Here is a 20,068-nt window from a genome sequence, read left to right as displayed (position 1 = left end):
GCTCATCATCACAATATAACAAAGAAAAGTGCTTCCTAAATCCAGCCTTGGACTGACGATGATTAACAATTGAACATCTTAGCTGATGAAGGACGTTTTTATTAATTCTGTCATAGTTGTTTTTAGTGTACGTCATGTATAGATAATGCTATGCCACAATTTCAAATATTTGAGGTAAACGCCTCCATTCCGCTCGATCATACCTCATCCACAGCACGTGGCACTAGGTAATGAAATGTTCGGAGGATTCCACATATTTCTTTGGTTTGGTTTGATTGACATGGAACAACCAACTATTTCAGTCCTCTGAGCAGTAAATTAGAGGAAAGTTTAAACATGCAAATGAGTTTCAGCAGTGAAGATGAAGCCTTTTGGCACAGTGACTACTGACTGCACTTAAGTGGTCGTCATCAGGTGCTGATATGACTGAGAGAATCCCAATGCCACTGACTTACACTAATAAACACTAGCCACAAATACCACATTCTATTCGGCAATCTGTTAAATTTAATAATTACATGAGTGAGGACAAGGTGCTTTGAAAATAACTTTATTGTCCATAGGAAATAACAGTGAAAAGAACATATCACTGATCAAGACATATCACTGCTTGCATTCTGATTCTTACTTCCAACTCTCGAGGTTTGCACTGCTGGAGCGTCTGCAGGAATCAGCCTCTATATGTACATACCGTGTAGCTATGTATCTCTAAATGCCACATGGAGTATATGGATATAGATTTGCTGTAGAGGTAATAAATGTTCTAACATTAAGAGCAGTTATATTTGTAATACTTAACAGTTACTCGTGCATTCTTTTGACAAACCTGAAACTCTGCAGTGAGAACACAAGCTTCCACATAATGGAAAGAAAAAACATTGTCTTGAAATTTTCTTCTGCCATAATTTAAGAGTCAAAAAAACAAAGCCCATTTTCTTGAGTAACAGTAGAAGTTAATTGAAGTCAAGCCTCAGAATAAAATAGATCCACCTAGCTTCCTCAACCTGTTTCTATCAGTCAGGCAGAGGCGCTACCAGGAAGTCCTTCAGAATGATTAGGAAGTTTAAATATCAAATGCCAGCTAACCTCATGTAGAGAAAAACAGCGGCTTTGCAACAAAGTCACAGTTTTATTAAAGAAAGCCTACTCAAAACGTAAAAAAACAAATTAAAGCACTTATTTATATATGGACACTTGACAAATTCAAGCCTTTTTAAAACTTCCATCAGTATTCATCCAATTCAAGCATAGCTACAGCACAGCTGTCCTCAGTGCCCGAGAAGCCCAGTGCCTGCAGAGAGGGACAGAAAGGATCGATCAAATCATCAGAACCACAAAAAATAACAAAACAACGCTGCAAACAGTACCCAATACAGTCAGGCACAAAACTGGGATTTCATTTACAAAATAATCTCACAGTGAATTATCAAGCATTTGGTCAACTTTCAGCACTCGACAATCATCAAAACTCAGCAGAACAGACACAGTACGACTGACTCAAAAAAGGTTATTGAGCTTCAATACCAAGCTCTAAACATGAGGTCAAATCCTTCACAAGAATCAGCTGTGTGTGTGAGTGTGTGAACTGATCCACACTAACACTGAAGTTTAGTGCCTGTCAGTGTCCTGCATCCTGTGTGCTTCTGCAGCCTGGTTCCACACTTCTCAACTGCTGCCAACAACCTTTTTCACCAATTACATTAGAACAATGAGGTGAATATAGTCTGATTATCAGTCGGCCCTCTCAGTTTTAATGCATCACTGCAAATAACAGAAATGCTAATTTTGCAATGGATGGAGAAAAAAACCCTTTCAAAGCAAATGAAGGCCAAGTAGACTCACCTTTGAATCCCTCTTCAGGCATTCTCACTGTGAAGGAAGCAGACAACTCTGTATGAGAAACAGCATTATCATAATCAAGCTTCTTGTTGTTTAAATCAAGGTAGTGGGGGTGGATGGTAATGCTACATACCCTGATAGACATCATCCATTGCAGCGTAGTCTGCTATTGGCTCGTCAGCCTGTAAGGAAACAATGGAATGAATGGTTTGGATTGAAAGGATGTTTGCATTCACCATCTCGATGATGTGATGGGAGCCCAGATTAAAGCTGCAGTGGTTAAGCTTTCTATTTAAAAACAGAGGTAGAAGTACCTTTAGGCAGATGATGCTTTCAGGAATGACACCCAGACTGCCCAGAGTGGCTGAGTCATCCGTCAGACTTTTTCCATCAATGGAGAGGTTCTGGTCAAACGGAGCCACAGAGAAGGCGTGCATAATCTACAGTGGAGTGAATACAGACTACTTATTACATGTAGAGTAATTACAACATTCACAGTACTTCTGTTACAAAATGCTATTCGTAGTATAAGGTCTGGTTGAGGCCTTCCAAATGCCTGTGTAGAATTACTGATGCTCTAACAACCAGTTCATGTCAACAATCTTCACTCAATCCAATGTCAAGATGTCACAAAACACTTCTTTTTCAGTCATCATTTTAGATGCTTCAGGTTTGTATCCAACAATACCGTACTGTATTGGGTAATTTGGAGCTCTCACCTGTATTTTGAGCTCTTTCAGTGTCTGATTGGCTGAAACAATGAGTGCTTTCTCTCCTCTGAGTTTCCTGTGCCGGGTGCTTCTTCTGATTCCACCTACTTTGGTCACACTGGTCACCTGAACAACAGCTGATGATGCTGCACTATTGTCACTCAGCTTTAGCCGCTTTGCACCATCTTCTGACTGAAAGAAAGTAATGTAATTATGAGCTATTAGGGCTGATAATAGGAGATACTTACTATTCTTCATCTTTGCTAATAGCAAAAAGTAGCTGTACTGTCAAGGCAGTCCCCAGACAAAATGCTAAACATGAAGCTAATCTCTGTGTACCGCTACCTTCATTAGTTCTGCTGCTTTGACTGTCAGTTGTTACTCAACTGTTTGACTATTGGTACTCCCGTGGAGCATGTAGCAGTACAGTCAAAGAAAACTAGAAATTGTGGTGAAAGAGAAAAAACAACAGCTGCAGCTACAGTGGAGAAAACAAACACAGATGAACAGATGTGTGGCAGCATCCTCTCATTTACGGCTACAGTGTGGTAATGGACTTCACCTGGCTGAAGTCTGGGTCTCTTTCTCCATCCACCTTTGGGTGATCTTCCTTCTCCTCCTCGGCCTCGGAGCTGCTGGCATTCAGTTCTGGAGCTGCCTCCTTTATCATCTTCGCAGGGGACAACGTGAAAACACAGTTAACACTCTGCATCAACGATGGAAATCTGTGGATCTCATTTGAGACATTTAGTGAAATAAATACAGACAGCGACTTGTTTTTCATACCCGCTTGTCTTCGATGACTTTGCGGATGTAGATGGTTGCTTGGGTATACTCTCTGAGGTCCCTCTGCTGCTGGAAAAGGAAGCTCTCTCTGCACTCCCAACACAGATCTGAACACATCAACACATGCATATCAATATCAAATGAATCAGGGACATTGAGAAGCCAAACAAGTCAAAGCAGCCCTACCCAAAATGTTTCAGTATCAAACTGTAGGAGCATCCATTGAAATGCTCATCTCTTCCTATTAATCCACTTCAGCCTCTAAGCACATTCTGATGCATGTTGACACTGTAAACCAGACTACAGATGACTGACTACAGATGCATACTTTAAGTGTATGAAAAAAGTGCATTACAATAAACATTTTAAAACAGAGCCGTGAACATGTGAGATGAACCATTATTACCAGGCTGAGTTGTGTACTGAGTGGTGGGACCACTGGATGTGGTCTGTTTGAAGCAGTGGATGGAGATTGGCTGGTCTACAATGAAGAGTCTGCTGATCACGTCCCATTCACTGGGCCAGAGAAGAGCTATACTGTGCAGGACAAACAGCACAACATGAGACCACAGCAGTCCAGTTAGTCATATATCAGCTTATGCTGCTTTATATATTCACTTTGTTCCTGCAACCTTCCCAGTTAAATTAAAAGCTGCACATCTTTCTTGATTTGAATTTGACTTGGCCAGTTTGAGATGAACACAGACCATTTTCTGATCACACAACAGCTTAGTTATCCTGCTTCTTCTGATTTGTGCAAAATTAGTTGACTATGTGCATGCGTGATGCATGGAAACATAAGATTTTTTCATTTAAATAAGCAGAACTCACTGTTGAGCATCTCCATTAATCAGGGACTCGTAGGTGAACATGAAGCCTCCGTGGGGACAGAGCAGCAGAGTGTTGCCCACATTAGACACTGGAGAGGATTTCGTGGGCCTCCTGGAAAAGCAAACAGACAGAGAAAAATGACCACTGAAAGACTGATGGGCAATTTTACTGCCAGTCATATTCAACATCACTATGGACTGGCCAAGTCAGATATGCAAGGGTCGACCTTAATACAGACTCAATAAATAAGAATTGGTTTTAGCCGCTCCTAATAACATGCAGCTGATGTTAATGCCAAACTCTGATCCCATTCTCTAGTGCAGAGTCAAACTTTATTTTAACAATGTGACAACACACACAATAATATCACTGTCTTTATTTCATTGTTGAAACAAACATACCTGATGAATTTTCTCCACTCATCCACAAAAAAAAGAGGGACTATGTAAAGTACGTCTGTGCCCTGGAAAGACAAACAAGGTGTCATTTCCACATTGCTCTGTAGAATGCCAATATTTCCCACAGGCATCGATCTCAACTTGCCTTTTTCAAAAACCTCATTGGTGTGACGAGGTAGCATGACTGACTGGTGCTTGACTTTGTGTTTACCTGAGGCCACTTGGTGAGTGTTGGCCGGTTCTTCTCATGGAAAAGGTTGAGCAGTTGGTTCTTCTGGTCCAGGGCCATCATCTTACTGACTGCCTCATTGTCCTTTTCTTCCTGCTCTAACGTCTGGACACACAACACAGAAAGATTTAATTCCACAACTAACCCGATGGTTCACACTATTATGACACATACTGTGGCTGCCATGACTCAAACACACACACACACACACACACACACACACACACACACACACACACACACACACACACACACACACACACACACACACACACACACACACACACACACACACACACACACACACACACACACACACCACACCACACACAGAGCTAGCTAAACCATCTCCACTGCAAAGCTATTCATGGTTGCACAGCAGCAGATACAGAAGAAGGTAACAGCCTTTTAATGTCCATCTCATGTTGTAGTGACACTATAAAGTGGTGACATCCAAGTCTGAGCTATAAGTCAACTACATTTGCAGGACCTATGGCTGGATACTGTGTGTAATTCCACCTTTACACTTATGATCTGAATGCAGGCTGAGAGACCAAAAAATAATGCGGATGAAAGATGCAAGTGAGGGATCAGTGTGGTGCCACACTGGAAGGCTCGTCACTGTCTGCTCACCAGGCACTGCTGACAGGACTCTTGGTTTTGGGTGAATTCTGGGGCTCTGGGGAAGTATGCCCTCAGCTTGGTCCACACCTCAGGTGACACCAGCTTCCGTTCAGTCTCGAGAATACTCAGCCTCCCTACAGCAGAAACATATTTTAGAACCAACATATTGAAATATTAAACTATGCATGCATATGTAATAGCGACAAAAACACATTTCTCTTTAAAAACTGTACACTGTCATTGTTTAAAGCATTTGCTAAGATCATTCTAAATGCTGATGATGGGACACTACCGTGGTTGCAGACAATGTCTTCATTGAAAGTCTTCATCTCGTCTTCGTTGCCTTCTGAGAGCTCTGGGCCGAACTCTACAATGAAACAATACGCTGAGAATGTCAACGCTCACTATTCAGATGACTTCCTGGTACAATTATTACTTAAATGAAAAGGACACCAAACAGACTAATTCATGTAGATGTGGATCAGCCAGTGTATCAATGTCCTGTTATAATAGAACAGATAGATTTGAGATCTGAATTGTCTCAACGACTACTGGATGGATTGCCATAAAATTTGGTATCCATGGTTGCCAGAGGATGAATCCCATTGATTTTGATAATCAATTCCTGAAACATCACCAGCAGGTCAAAGTTTTTAGTCAGTGAAATATCCAAACATCTACCAGATGGATTGTCATGAAATTTGGTAGTTCGTACAGGATGAACCCTGATGACTTTGGTGATCCCTTGACCTCCTAGCACCACCATGAGGTCAACTAGAGGAAGGATTTGCATGTAATCTGGTGCACACATTCATGCTCCCCTCAGGATGAATTGTGATAACTCTGGTGATCCTTTAACTTTTCATGTAGCACCATCCAAACAGCAATCTACAGTGCTGAAAAATGAAGCCAACATGGAAGTGTCAAAAACTACAGTTCGTCAAATGGCAACGTGAGGCTGGCTCCAAAAAGTAGTCAATCCCATTGACCCCCATATTAAAAAGCCCAAAATGACAGAAAAAATAAATAAACATCCATCCATCCATCCATCGATGCCGCTTATCCCTTTTGGGGTCGCAGGGGGGCTGGAGCCTATCTCAGCTGTCAAGGAGGCGGGGTACACCCTAGACTGGTCGCCAGTCAATCGCAGGGCAACATATATACCCACAACAACCATTCATGCTCAATTTAGAGTCACCAATTAATCTAAGCCGGAGAGAACCCACGCATGAATGGGAAGAACATGCAAACTTCACACAGAAAGGCCCGACCCGAGAATCGAACTGGCGGCCTTCTTGCTGTGAGACACGCGTACTACCTTCTGCGTCACCATGCAACAAAAATAAACATGTTTACGAAAAAAAAAAGGTTTTGGTCTCTAAAGCTTCATGACAACTGCATGGGGTGAATTCTTGTACAACTCATTTAAATTACATTCAGCCTTAAAGATATGCATAATTATGGGCATGGTCACTTTGGATATCAGCTAACTGGTCAGGCTCTGGCAACGATGCTTCATTTGGCCCACCACAGCTCCACCCATGCTCCACTCTTTTTCCCATTCTTAGATTATCTGAGAGCTTGGTCGAGTCAGGCACTGCCATGATGGTGATGGCTGCAGCTACTGTCACTGAGCTTCACAGTAGCTCTTCAGAAACCCATGGGTGATGTCACAGAGACTACATCCTTGTCTTACAGTCCATGGGGACATCATGAGGTCAACATGTCATTTTTTATCAATATTTTGTTTTTTGATCAAAAGTGAATGAATGCATTTTGATCAAAGCACCACTCTACCTCAATACAACCTCATAAAGCCACTAGCACAGCTAATCTATTAATCTAATGATTTTCAAATTATCATTAAGAACAACAATAGTCATTACATGTAACATAGAAATTATTTGTTTTTGTGGCACACCTTCCAAAAGCCACATCTAATCAATTTACACTGATGCAATGAAAAGCAGCAGTGTGACACACTTTTCTGTTTCCAGTTTGTTTGACAGATTGAAAAAAGGAACCATGATACACAGACAGAGAAACAAAATCACATCCATTCCTCTCACCTTTGCTGCCAGTGGTGTGTGGTCCCTGTCCATTTGTCTGGCCGTTGCTGTGTTTTGTTTCGTGTTCATCCTCCTCCAGCTGATCTAGAGCCAACTGTCTCCAGCTACGCAGAGATGCTTTGCCAACCCAGTAGCCCTCACCACTGAAACACAGACACAGGGTGATAAACACCCATAATCACATTAGATGATGATTCTGTATTGCCCCCTTGAGGACTTAGGTTTTCTCTTACTGAGGAATTGCAGCATCTTCTGAATCACCCCTAATTAACTTAGAATCTTTTGCCCTTTTCAGACGTGGAAAATCTGACATTGCATAACAGGGAGGGAGGGAGACACTGCTGCATTAGAAAAGTTATGATAGCAAGCATAGAAGGTTTTCTGTTCTCTCACAGACTGGATCCCAAAACACCGTTTGAGGCTTTGAGGAACCGCCACTTCTATTGGTAAATCTACAGATACCTTTTCACTTAACTTTCATCATTTCATGTTATTACAGTGTAATTTATTCTTATGTCCATCAGTGCACAAACACTGAATGACAGGACATTAATGCGAAGAGTTTTGCTGGATATTCACTTCCTTATCCATACAGTTGGGATGAATGAAGACTGGAAATACATGAAGTGGCAACTGGTCAGATTGCTGTTGCATGGGTTTTTTAACCTCTTTTGTGAAAAATAGTTTTTATTGACAACTTTTTCAGAGTGTTTCATATTAAACTGATTTTGTGCATAAGAGACAATGGTTGAAACAATGCATTAATTATAGTGATCTTAGAAGGTGATACAGGACATGTATTTAAGATGGGTGCATGCAGCAACCAGCAGTGAGAGTCTGGCATCCTAGTGTTAATGTTTCATACTTGCTTTAAATGTTTTTATGCATCCTTTCCTTTTTTTGTAAATGAATTGTTTGAGTGTTGTGAGGAATGAGCGTTCCCAGCACTGCTAATCTAAAATGGACCATCTTCATCGTGTCATTTTGTGGATTTTGTTTAGACTGCTGCTCGCCTGAAACAACACCAGGGCTGTTTGCCAGGCTGGTACACAGTACAACAGAGTAGTAATGCTGCAAATGTTGGCAGTACTTTCAAAATACAATATATTAAAAAATACTGGTTACATTCATCTGCCTGAAGGGAATGTTATGACTGCACTGACTAGGACACATTTAAACAGTCCGGTGGCGATGGTTTGGACAAAGTTGTTGATGTACACATGCTCATATGCTGCCTTTTTTAGGGACACGAGAATTCCTTGTAAGAGATTTCAAATTTAACCTAACAACAAACCATGGCAGGCCAAATCTCTTTAGTCCAGCATACAGAAAATGAAGCTCATCTTTAAACAGTGTGTAACACAGAATTATAAATCTGAACTGGAGGACAAGAGGGCTGCAAAGAATCTGGGCATGAGACCTATATAACTACATAACTTTTAAACACTTGAGATTGGTCTTGTGCTTGACTTTAATTTGTTGGTTGTTGTTTTTTAATTAACTTGACTAATTAACTTGACCTTTTTACAAACAGGATACAAAATCCACCCGTTGTCTATACCCGACTATCCTTTTTGGGGTTGCGGGGGGGCTGGAGCCTATCCCAGCTGTCAACGGGCGAGAGGCGGGGTACACCCTGAACCGGTCGCCAGCCAATCGCAGGGCAACATATACAGACAGACAACCATTCACGCTCACAGCTGTGAGGCATGGACACTACCTGCTGCCCCACCGTGCTGCCCAGTATACAAACAGTGAGGGTAATTAGAATTCTGTCTTATCAAGTTCACTCCTGGCTCCACACAAGGATATGTGCTTTTGTACCTATTATTGATTCTCTACGCAAATATGTGTCAGAGCAGGTGTGAAAACAGGACACTCCACAGTATGTAGGTGACTCTTGTTACTGTCTGGCCAGGAATGAGACCAGTCCTATCTTCAATTAAACATATCAAAAACCAAAGACATAATAATTGATTTTAGAAGACATGCGCACAAACAAACTTATATCCATTAAAGAACAAAAACTCTCTGAATCAAATTGTTAAATGGCCTCGTAGGCTGATTGGTGTCAGGGTGGTGGTGTCTCTTATACAGGGATCCAGAGTCCCTGTACAAGAGACACTGATAGCACATAACCAACTCAATTTTAAGTGACTCCCACCCTTTGCACAGTGTATGTAAGCTTCTTTCTGGAGGTTTATAGTCCCAGGGTGTAGAACAAAGCGGTATAAAAATAGCTTTGTTCAAGCAGCCATCACTCAGATGAATAAGTAGTAGCAACTCTGAACAGATGCCATAGAAGCAATGTTTATTTATTTATTTGTTTCATTTCTCTTTAACTGCATTTTACCTTATTGATTCTAGTGGTTATCAATTTGAGTTTTTGTTGTTATTTTTCTCTTTTGACGTCCTGATTATTGGAGCATTGAGCACTTTTATCATGGTTGTCAACTATCTGTATTGGAAAATGTATGTGATGATGAATGCCTACTGCAAACTAAATCTCACTCCAAAGTGACCTCAGCCTGAATGTATTTAATCTCTCTCTTCTGTCTGTGCAGCCATGTTGAAAGTAATACACAAATGTTTTAGGTTCGACGGTAAATTAAAATCATATCAATATAAAGGAGTCATGTCTGTGAAGAGCTATTTAAATGTCATTTGAGCTCAATTTTACATGATGCACAAAACGACAATCCATTGACCAAACATTTATCCTGAGGGTGTCTACCTGAGTGTGCGTTTGACCAGGTTGGAGACTTCCTTGTAGTCTTCATTGAGCTGGTTCTTCAGCCGCAGCACCCTGCATCGCTGGCCGACACACTCTCTGCACAGAGAGGAGCCTGAAACACAGAAAAGTAGGGTATGTAAAGAGGTAAAGAGGTGGTTTTAGGAGCAGTTTGGATGAGAGACATTATTGATTGTGAGATGTGTTTGGAGATCCAAGCTTCCAATCTGACCACAAACAAGAGTATTTCCTACAAAGAAAAGCAAATTCAACCACTGTTTTCCTTTTGTGATGTTTCAATCAACTCCTGATGTCAAGGATTTTTCAGTGATTGTTTAATCACAGTTAAGAATTTGATCGATGAGGATCAACATCCTGCCTACCCAGTTGCTTTGCTGTGGTCACTGCTTCTTTAACTATTCCTCCCTTCCTGTATTACCACTTGCAAAACATATCAGGCAATTTCTTTTTTGAGTTGCTATACACACATAGCACGCACACGCACACACACACACACACACACACACACACACACACACACACACACACACACACACACACACGTATATATGAATATATGTACGTACACATTGAACACGTACATATGCTAACATTAGGGTAATGGTAAAGGGTAGGGTAAAGCCTGTAAATACAGGCATTGTGTTTACTCCTTAAGTCTCAAACATACCTCATACAACTATTAGGGTGCTTAAAGTTGATTAGATGCGTACATATTTAATTTGATGACTTTCAGGATTTTAAAACTGATCATTATGACACCTACTTCTGTGTATAGTGTAGTGAACTGGAAGCACTAAAACTTTCAACATTTTACAGAAGGCCGTGAGTTGAGAGGAGACCACATCCTCTATTTGACTAACCATCCAGTCTCGGCCCTCCACTGTAGCGCTCGTAGAAGAGCTGAGCAGCTTGGAGGGAAACCCTCTTGGACTCTCCCACCTTGTCGGGGTGTAGTTTGCCATGAGAACACAAGAAGAGGGAGTTGTCGATTTCTTTTGTGGCCGTGGAATCGTCAAGCCACTTCTTCAACCACTCCAGGGGGATAAATTCATAAGGCTCGCCTGAGGAGGGAAGGCAGAGAAACACATCAAACAAGAGACACAGGACCACTGATTTTGATTCATAAAGTCCAGGCTTATTCTGTGATAACAATTCAATATTCCTTTATTAGTCCCACGAGGGGGAAATTCCAAGTCCCACGAGGGGAAATTCCAAACAGCTGTCTCTTTGTATATTATCCTTTTCATTTATATCCATATATAACACATTTAACTATAGAAACTGTGGAATCAGACACAGCTAGTAGTTTCCATTCAACACCTGACTCATACCAGTTCAGTAGGATGTTGTCTTGTACTAGCAGTATTACTACAGACACTTGTACAAGTTAAGCAATAGCCCGCCCCCACCCCCTTCCTTTAGCTGTCCTTTGATGACACTGTCTGTACTTCTAGTAAGTTTTGAACTGAAATTCACAGCAAACATGTACACTCTCTTTAGTGCTTCTGTTAAGTGGACTGTGGGCAATTAGGGAATGTTTTTACCGACCGTCTTTTGCGGGTAAAAGCTCGTAGAGCTCCTTCACCTCCTCATGCTTGGCTTTGCCCTTATCCACGCTCTGTTTTCTCATGTCAGCCATCTCACTGCACCACTCCTCAAATTTATGGTTGTCTTGGTCCACCAACCTCTGAAGAAAGGCTGGCAGCCAGGACAGAGGGGAAAAGACACCATCAGACAAAGCCACATGGACCAGGCTGTATTTTTATCATAAAACATGTTTTTCAAGGCATGACTTGATTCCTTGTTGGAAACAAAGCTAGAAACCACAGATTATTGCTGCTTCCTTGTCTGGTGGCCATTTCTGTTTTGCATGAAATTACAATTCTGCTGCTCACCTGGCACCTCGACGTTGGTTGCGGAGGGATCTGAGCTCTCCTCTTCCTGAACCTTATACACCAGCATGTAGGCATTTCTGGAGCAGTGGTAGCCTTTGCTGCACTTTGGCTTTCGTGTTTGGGACTTCACCGTCTCAGCTGGGGACCAAGAAGACAGAGCAACAACTTTGAGAAAGTGTATACAGTTGCAGACATGACTCCCGGGTTAAGACTCCTTAATTACAATTCTTTGTTTTACCAAAGCACCATTATCATGGTGGCAACACATAAGCTTCTTGACCGTAGCTGAAAACTTCAGCTGGCTTACAACATGTTTTTATTCTACAAACAAATAACATGGATGACATAACAATAATGATCCATGCCTATGGATTTCAGAAAAGTGGAACTATACAGTGCTCATTTAGTACTACCCACCAATGTCCTCCTCAATGCCAAGCTGCAGCTTCTTGCCTTCCATCTTCTCAATTTCCTCATCATTGAATTTGTACCAGTCGCCTGTACGAGCATCCTTCACGTGGGCAATGTAGTGGCCCGAGTAGGCACTGATGCCTCGATGGATCAGCACTGCACTCAGTTCATAAACACACTTCTGATCTGGAGAGACAGCGTCAAATGTCAATACATTTACTTTTCAAAGAATCGTCAACAAAAAATGTCTTCTGTTGCCTGGGGATAAATGTAGTATAGTCAAGGAAGCAGTGTAATGCCAAGAAAATACTAATACAGATTTAGTAACCATTGCAAGGAAGCCTAGCTTGACACTGTTAACCAAAATTCATCCCCAGCACTACTGAAAATTTCACTCTTGCTTTCTAAATTCCAAAGAAGCAAAGAAGGTGTGCGTATGTGTCACAGAGATTCACACTGCTAATACCTTGTTTTCCTTCCAAGAAAGGCCCCATGTCCAGCTGCTCTGGAAAACTTATAAAGGTGTTGAGCTTCTTCTTGTGGCCCGTTTGTCTAAAGAAGAAAACACGGTTTGTTCTCATACCAATAGAAAGCAAACACTAATAGCATCAGTAGTTAAATCAGTACTTAAACAAAAATCAGCAAAACTGTTTTTTGTCAGTTCTGTTATGAGAAAGCAAGCAACACTTAATATTAAGGTACCCTTATTCACCATAAGCTAGTTGCTTATTAGCATGCATATCAGAAGCATACTGGCTCTTTATTAGTCATTATAAAGCAGTTATAAAGGCCCTGTTCTGCCACTACTAGGCCATCAAGTAAGAGTTCTTCCTCAATAACCTGGTGATCACTGCTGATTGATAGTGTCAGTAGCTTAATTGGTTAACACCTAAATCTAGAAGACATTAACACTGGTTGCTGCTTATTTTTAAATGGTTATTTTAAACTATAAATGGTAAACAGACTGTATTAATGTAACCGTTTTCTAGTCTTAACAACCACTTAAAGTGCTTTTAAACACAAGTCTGCTTCACCCATTCACACACACATTCATATGATGGTGGCCACCTGCTCATTATGAACATTAACACACTCACAAGCCAAAGCCAACAGCATTGGGATTTGTGCATTTACTGTATGTGCTTAGGTATTTTAGGGGTATCTGTGGGTGTGGGAGTGGGAGTGGCTAGGCCTGGGAGAGCTTCTGTCTGTGTATGTGTGAGTGTATCTGTGTTGTTTTGCTTTATGTAATGTATTTTTATAAAGTTGTGTCAAGGACTCTCTTGAAAATGAGGTGGTTCATCTCAAGGGGTTTACTGCTCTGAAATAATGTGCCAAAGTAAGGAAGTTGAATTACAATTACAATGTTAATAAACTGCTCCCAACCCCCAATCCCCAAAATAAGGCATTACTAAGTGCTTTATAATGACGAAGAAAGAGCCAATATGCCGATAATATGCATGTTAATGAGCAACTAGTTACTGGTCACTAAGACCAAAATGCACTTTGACCTGTGGTATATAATAAGAGAATATACTATTGCCAAAGTGATTCAGTCTGTTTGATTAATGTATTTTCGCACAATGCAGTACGAAGTGATGGCTGACCTATCAAAGACAAAGCGCATGAGCTGCAGGTTGAGGGTTGGAGGAAGGTTGTGCAGTCTGATCCTTCGGGTGGCGTTCTGTTTACTCTGACAGCTCTCACAGAAGTAGCGGTTCTCCCCATCCAGTTTCTCCTCCTGCAAAGTTGGAGCATGAGGGGTGATGTCAAGACATTTTCAGAGGCAGTTATTTAACTTTGGGACCCACACACAAAACTAAAAATCTAATTCCAATTCAAACTGCACAAGTGTGAACTGATTTCATTTCATTCTGTGTTTTACATTTTGTGTAGATTTATATTTTATATAGACTAACTCATATCACAACATGATTCTGGCGAAAATGAGAATCAAGACTCTTTTCCGCTCTGAGATAACTGAGATCACTATTTTCTCTCACGATTCTTTTATTAACAAACAAGCAAAAAACACTCTGCCATAGTCTGTAGGCTCATCGAGTTAGATTTGTTTGGTAAAGCATGAATCTGTTGTTTGCTGGCTAACTGCCGCAACTTTTGACTATCATTATTATCTTTGAATCAAGTTTCACGGAGCAGAGTGCACAACTTTTTATGGCATGAGCACAGTGTTTTTGTCACTGGATTTCCACAACCCTAACACTTTTTTGTTGTTCTAAAGAGTATTTCTTTCACTACATTTAACTTCACTCTCTTCATATACATATTAAGATTTATTGACATCAATGTCCTGCCCAGCTAGCATAGTAGCCTGAATTGAAATCATGACTGTATTTTGATCAAGCATGCTGCTCTACTGATCCAAATAAGCTTTTATCAAAAATCCCCTTCGGTTCAAATAAGATATTTCCTCTCACTGATCGAAAACACAGTTCTAAATGTGTGTACGCCTATGGACTGATATTCTATGTGTCCTACACTGCCATCTTCACTCTATGTTGTGCTATGAAGTGTTGATACAGTCAACATAACAAAATACACTCATCCCAAATATGATTTACTGGAGTAAATGTTAAGACATTCAGTGTGGCAGGGAATGAAAGCTACCTTCAGGAACTCTGTGACACATTCTGTGAGGCTCTTGTGGCCCTGGATGTTCAACTCCAGCTCATAAAATCGGGACTGCAGTGCAGATGATCGTCCACACTGGTTACAACTGGAAAACAACCACAACATGATAAAAGATTCCACCACAGTGAGTGCAGTGTGACATTATTTTGTCAGTGGAGTTTCCTACCTGGAAAATACATACATGCATACATACATACACACATACATACATACAGTGAACAGTAATTCTACCTATTCTCGCAAAAATCAAGTCAGCCAAAAACTCTGCATAATTCTGTTCCCAAATCAAGAAACACAACCATTACGTTCACTGAACCAAATCTTATGAAGCAAGTAAATACCTGTTACCTAGCTTGTACCAACATAACACAACAACAATAAATGGCTTAAACCTAATCTCACCTCTGATTAATACCACATCTGATAGTGTGACACAACCAGACATGACTTTTTAAAAAATGTCTTCAGAACACATCACCCTCTGCATGTGTTCTACCTGTTTGGTTATTCCATATCATTGCATTATCTGACATGACCGAGTCAAATAAATGACACAGTCTTATTTTAATGTGAAAAATGGAAAGGCCAACTTATGCATTTGTCACCATTATGAGGCAAGGCGTACCACCTCGCCTCGCCCTGAGGCTGTCAAGGCTTAATTTATACATCAGCAAAGGTGTCGACATCTACTACTATCTGTAAAGTCACAGACATCTTCACACAGTCGATGGAACATGACTGAAAAAACAAGAACGAAGAAGAAGAAAACTGTGGTGGGAGATGGCAGAATGCTAAGAAACATCCTTCGAGAGTGGCGCAAGATGTTTCCTTTGCCTGCCTGACAAGCCAGAGTTTTCTGTTTATCTCCTGTGTACTATAAACATATTGGCCACCTTCTTTTCTCTATTCTTCCTGACAACTAGGCTGAACATAAAATTCCCTCATTCGCCAAAATATCACACTCTTTATGATTTTGAAGAGCTCTGATGTCAAAAACTTTATCATATGACACTTTTTCATTTAACTATAAACTGTCAGGTTTAAGCACTGAGTCGTCTTACACAGTAACGTAGGAGAACTGTCCACAGAACTGCCGCTGGATGACATTCTGCAGGTTGGTGTTCTTCTGCTTGGACAGTGTGTCTTCCAGTAAAGATAAGAAAAGCTTTGAAAACTCCTGGGCATCCTGAAAATGAAAGGTTAGAATCGAATGTACTGTAAAGGAAACATGTCTCAAAAACCTAACCTTTAATAAACATGCTAGAGCTCCCATTCTGCTGTGTACTTCTGCAACCCAAAAGTTCTGATGGATATTAATTTTGACCATGAGGTAATATACCGCTCAGCTCTACAGAGAAGTGAGAAAAGTCTGATCACCATTCTTACATAGAGGAAAAATTATGGAAATGGTACCGTAGTGAAATATATATGTACTATCATCTTTGACACTGAAACCAGTGGTATTTATGTATGTAACCAACTTATTTCTAGATTAAAATAATGGGAAGTTTCATGTAGTGAGTTACCTGCTGCTGTCCTGTGTCCAAGCCCAGTGCTTTGACCAGCCCTGAGGGGTCGATGTACTTTCTGTTGCTGTTCTGCAGGAGTGCAAATAGATATTGTAGGTGCTCACAGATGGACTGAGGCTCGTAATCTGAAAAAGACAGAGATGCCAGTCTGAGAGAATGAAATGCTTTCATTACAGGAAAAGGCAAATACCCACTGAGTGTGAGTTTGCAGCTTGATGCTAGCCTCAGCCACACTCCATTAGCCAATATGTATACAAGCTCTCGCTACTGTCAAATAATTTTAATCATGAAATTATTCGAGGAAAAACTCAAGACAGCTGATGTGCAAACAAATAAAATAACAACAACATGGTGATATTTAGTTTACAAGACAAGACCGTAACTACTGCTTTGTTAGTTTGTCTGTCAGCAAAATTAATAAAGAACTTATTAATTAATTACAATTTTCATGGAGAGATGGGCCTTTGGCACAACTAAATCAAGTTGGCAGGAGAACAGATTTAAGATCTACTGGTTCACATAATAATCATAATAATTGGAAGAAATTTGATATGAATGAATGTTTGTGATTTCTTTGTGTATAACATCCAAATGAACATTGTGTATTGGTGGAAGTTGGAAGTTTTCTAATTGTTTTCTGCTTTAAATTGTGCAAAAATATCAAACAATCTAATGTACATTACATTTGTTTGGACAATGTTATTCTATTCTGAAAATACAGTAATTCACAAAATTTGCTGAAAATATGCTGATATATAAAGAAGTAATTAGTTTTCATTTGTACCAGACTTAATATTGTGTTCTTGTGCTCGGGAATTATGGCACTGATAGAGGCTCCTACGCAGTTCCAGGTTGTGGAACCACACTTGCAGGAATGTGTTGACGTAACATGTTGCACCCAGGTTGGTCAGGCCAACAAATGTGTTCTGGAAGAAGACAGAGAGAGACAGCGAGAAAGAGATAGGATCAGCTGTCTCTTTAGATTCTGTTCCATCTCTGGTCTTGTGATAACTTGCCAGGACTTCAGCAGTCCACCTGCAAAAGACTTGTGATATGAGGAGAACAGACAGGTGAGTAAACAGTCTGAAGTCTGTGCGGTCTATTAAAGAAATACCTTGTCTCGTCGCTCTGAATTTGGGTCATCGATATTGTGGAAAGCGTTTTCATCAATCTCCCCAAGCCACGCCTGTTCACCAATACCGACAAGACAGTTGGGATTCCCTTTGCAGTTCCTCCTGCAAAACATGTCATCATCATTAACTTTAAGTCCTTCAGTACCTACCTTAGAAGTAACACCTCAGTTCACCTTTCTCTCTCTCTCTCTCTCTTGTGTGGAGACAACAGTCACCTAACTCCATCTAAAAAGCTAACATTTGAATGGTGGCTAGCATACAAAGATATATACCCTTTAAAAATAGCCTTTTATATGCAGTTCACAGCCAAAGAGGGCAAAATTAAGTTTAATATCATTTCAACTGTACTAATTAGTGCTTACTGTGATGCCTACAAACTACCATCCTGTAAATTAGAGCTACTTTGTGGTATGCTGAATTGAAGAGTGGAGAGAATCGTCATGACCTTTCATACAAAGTCTACAGAACTGCCCTGCATGCTATGAAAGCTTGTCCACAAGCAAGAAAACAATCAGACTTATGATGCACAGTGACAGTCCTCTGCAGAGCTGAGCACCCCTCACTCTTAAAATCAAATTTAACATCTGCTACTGGTATTTCAACTTGAACATGGTAGCACGACAGGGGCATGTTGTTTAGAAATATTAATACTGTACCTGCAGGTTCCTCTCTTGCAGGCCGGGAGATTGACGCGATATGCTAGGTCGATATGCTCCTGCCCGATTTCTTCTGGTTTCACCGTTTCCACCCAACGCCAAGCCGCTTTCTCCAGCTGTAAGCGGGGCGCCATAATCCTACGATGTAACGTTGATCACACAGTCATATATGAGTCGAAAACTACAATGGCCTAACGTTAACGTTTGCCAATCTGCTTCCACGAATGCTAACATAGCCGGCTAACCAATACGGGCTAAACAAGTTTTTACAGGTCATAGCTTGGTTCTTACGAAGAAACCTACCGTTAGCTACTTTGTGCTACTTATCCTAGCCAGCTAGCTTAGTAGTTATGTGGTTACCCTATTGAATTAAAAAAAAGTGTACATATTACACCACACACTGCAGCAAAGGAACATAGAGAGTTGAAATACAATAAACCACGACACAGAGTATTTACAGGGTAACGCCAGGAGTAGGACTACCCTCGTGCTAATGCTAGCTAGCTCGACCGGTGTTAGCAAGACATTTTCCCTGCATTTTCCATCTAACGCTACCTGACGCTAACGTAACGAGTTTATTATGTTAAGGTCAAATAATATCGAACCTTTCATGCGTGCAGCTGCTTCACCAAAATATTTTATGTATTTTCACATTTTATTCACGGTTTAATTTAGATTTAGCGCCCTTACGTCAGTTTATAAATATATAATTACTCCGCTCAAAATCAACACGACGTCAGTAAGTGACGTTGGCGACGCCTCTTTGTTGTGACTAGAAGGAGGAAGGGATCCATGCGGAACCTTCAGAGGTCTCTCTTCCGTCCGTATTATCAGAAGTCGCTCTTTAATGCTTTGCTTTCTGCGGTCACGAGAATAATAATAATAATAATAATAATAATAATAATAATAATAATAATAATAATGTTTTTGTTTTGTTGTTAATGGTGCTGATACAGCTTGCACTTTAAGCTGCATAATAAGTATATTAAACTATTGTGTTTCTTATGGTTCCTCTGTCTGTTTTTGTCATATTAGTTGCTTATTTTAGTAATGAAAATTATTTTCTTCCTAAATTTCAACTGTCATTCACTGTCAAAAAATAAATACATAATAACACACACACACACACACACACACACACACACACACACACACACACACACACACACACACACACACACACACACACACACACGTGTGTGAGGATTGCTGCTTTTCTGTTTTATATCATTGCTGGGATTAAATATCTGGAAGTCTTTGGGCGGTTGGTCAGACAAATTAAAGATTTTAGAAACATCACTTTGCAAACGTGGTAATTAACTAATTTAATCAAACTCCATTGTATTTTTTACCTTAACTTCATTTAGCTGGTGGTTTTATTGTTAACAATGATGGCATGGACTATATCCAATGCATGAGGAAATAGTCGAAACAAGATGCAAATCATTTTGAATATGGTATTTATACCGTATAAAGATGCCTTCACACTTGACCTGACAGATTTTGTCTGAGATACGAATTAATTTGCTAAATCAATGACAAATAATGAAAGAA

At 40.4% G+C, this 20,068-nt stretch overlaps 1 protein-coding gene across 4 annotated transcripts; it reads right to left on the bottom strand.

The window, feature by feature from the left end:
- Positions 1-534: 534 nt before the first annotated feature.
- Positions 535-19,284, bottom strand: usp48 (ubiquitin specific peptidase 48). Of its 4 annotated transcripts, none has more exons than XR_011602075.1 (28): positions 19,120-19,244; positions 18,515-18,652; positions 17,840-17,960; positions 17,510-17,651; positions 16,723-16,850; positions 16,258-16,382; positions 15,173-15,281; positions 14,152-14,285; positions 13,011-13,096; positions 12,551-12,730; positions 12,134-12,271; positions 11,787-11,936; positions 11,099-11,299; positions 10,221-10,332; positions 7,487-7,629; positions 5,710-5,784; positions 5,427-5,551; positions 4,776-4,898; positions 4,568-4,629; positions 4,167-4,277; positions 3,742-3,867; positions 3,336-3,442; positions 3,112-3,219; positions 2,559-2,741; positions 2,154-2,279; positions 1,973-2,021; positions 1,843-1,869; positions 535-1,291 (listed from the first exon to the last, which is right to left on the bottom strand). XR_011602075.1 is itself a non-coding variant. In XM_070959841.1 (28 exons), the coding sequence occupies exons 2-28, from the start codon at positions 18,646-18,648 to the stop codon at positions 1,269-1,271; spliced, it is 3,153 nt and encodes a 1,050-aa protein (XP_070815942.1). In that variant the 5' UTR covers positions 18,649-18,652; positions 19,205-19,284; the 3' UTR covers positions 535-1,268. The 4 variants fall into 4 exon arrangements, 3 of the variants coding, with proteins under 3 accessions (XP_070815942.1, XP_070815941.1, XP_070815943.1); XM_070959841.1 differs by having other exon boundaries at positions 3,742-3,872; positions 19,205-19,284; XM_070959840.1 differs by having other exon boundaries at positions 3,742-3,872; positions 19,120-19,259.
- Positions 19,285-20,068: the final 784 nt, after the last annotated feature.

This window comes from Chaetodon trifascialis, chromosome 3 (genome assembly GCF_039877785.1).
Source record: "Chaetodon trifascialis isolate fChaTrf1 chromosome 3, fChaTrf1.hap1, whole genome shotgun sequence".
Classification (NCBI taxonomy): domain Eukaryota; kingdom Metazoa; phylum Chordata; class Actinopteri; order Chaetodontiformes; family Chaetodontidae; genus Chaetodon; species Chaetodon trifascialis.
The sequence above is the reverse complement of the archived record's forward strand: the minus strand, read 5'-3'. Positions and strand labels throughout refer to the sequence as shown.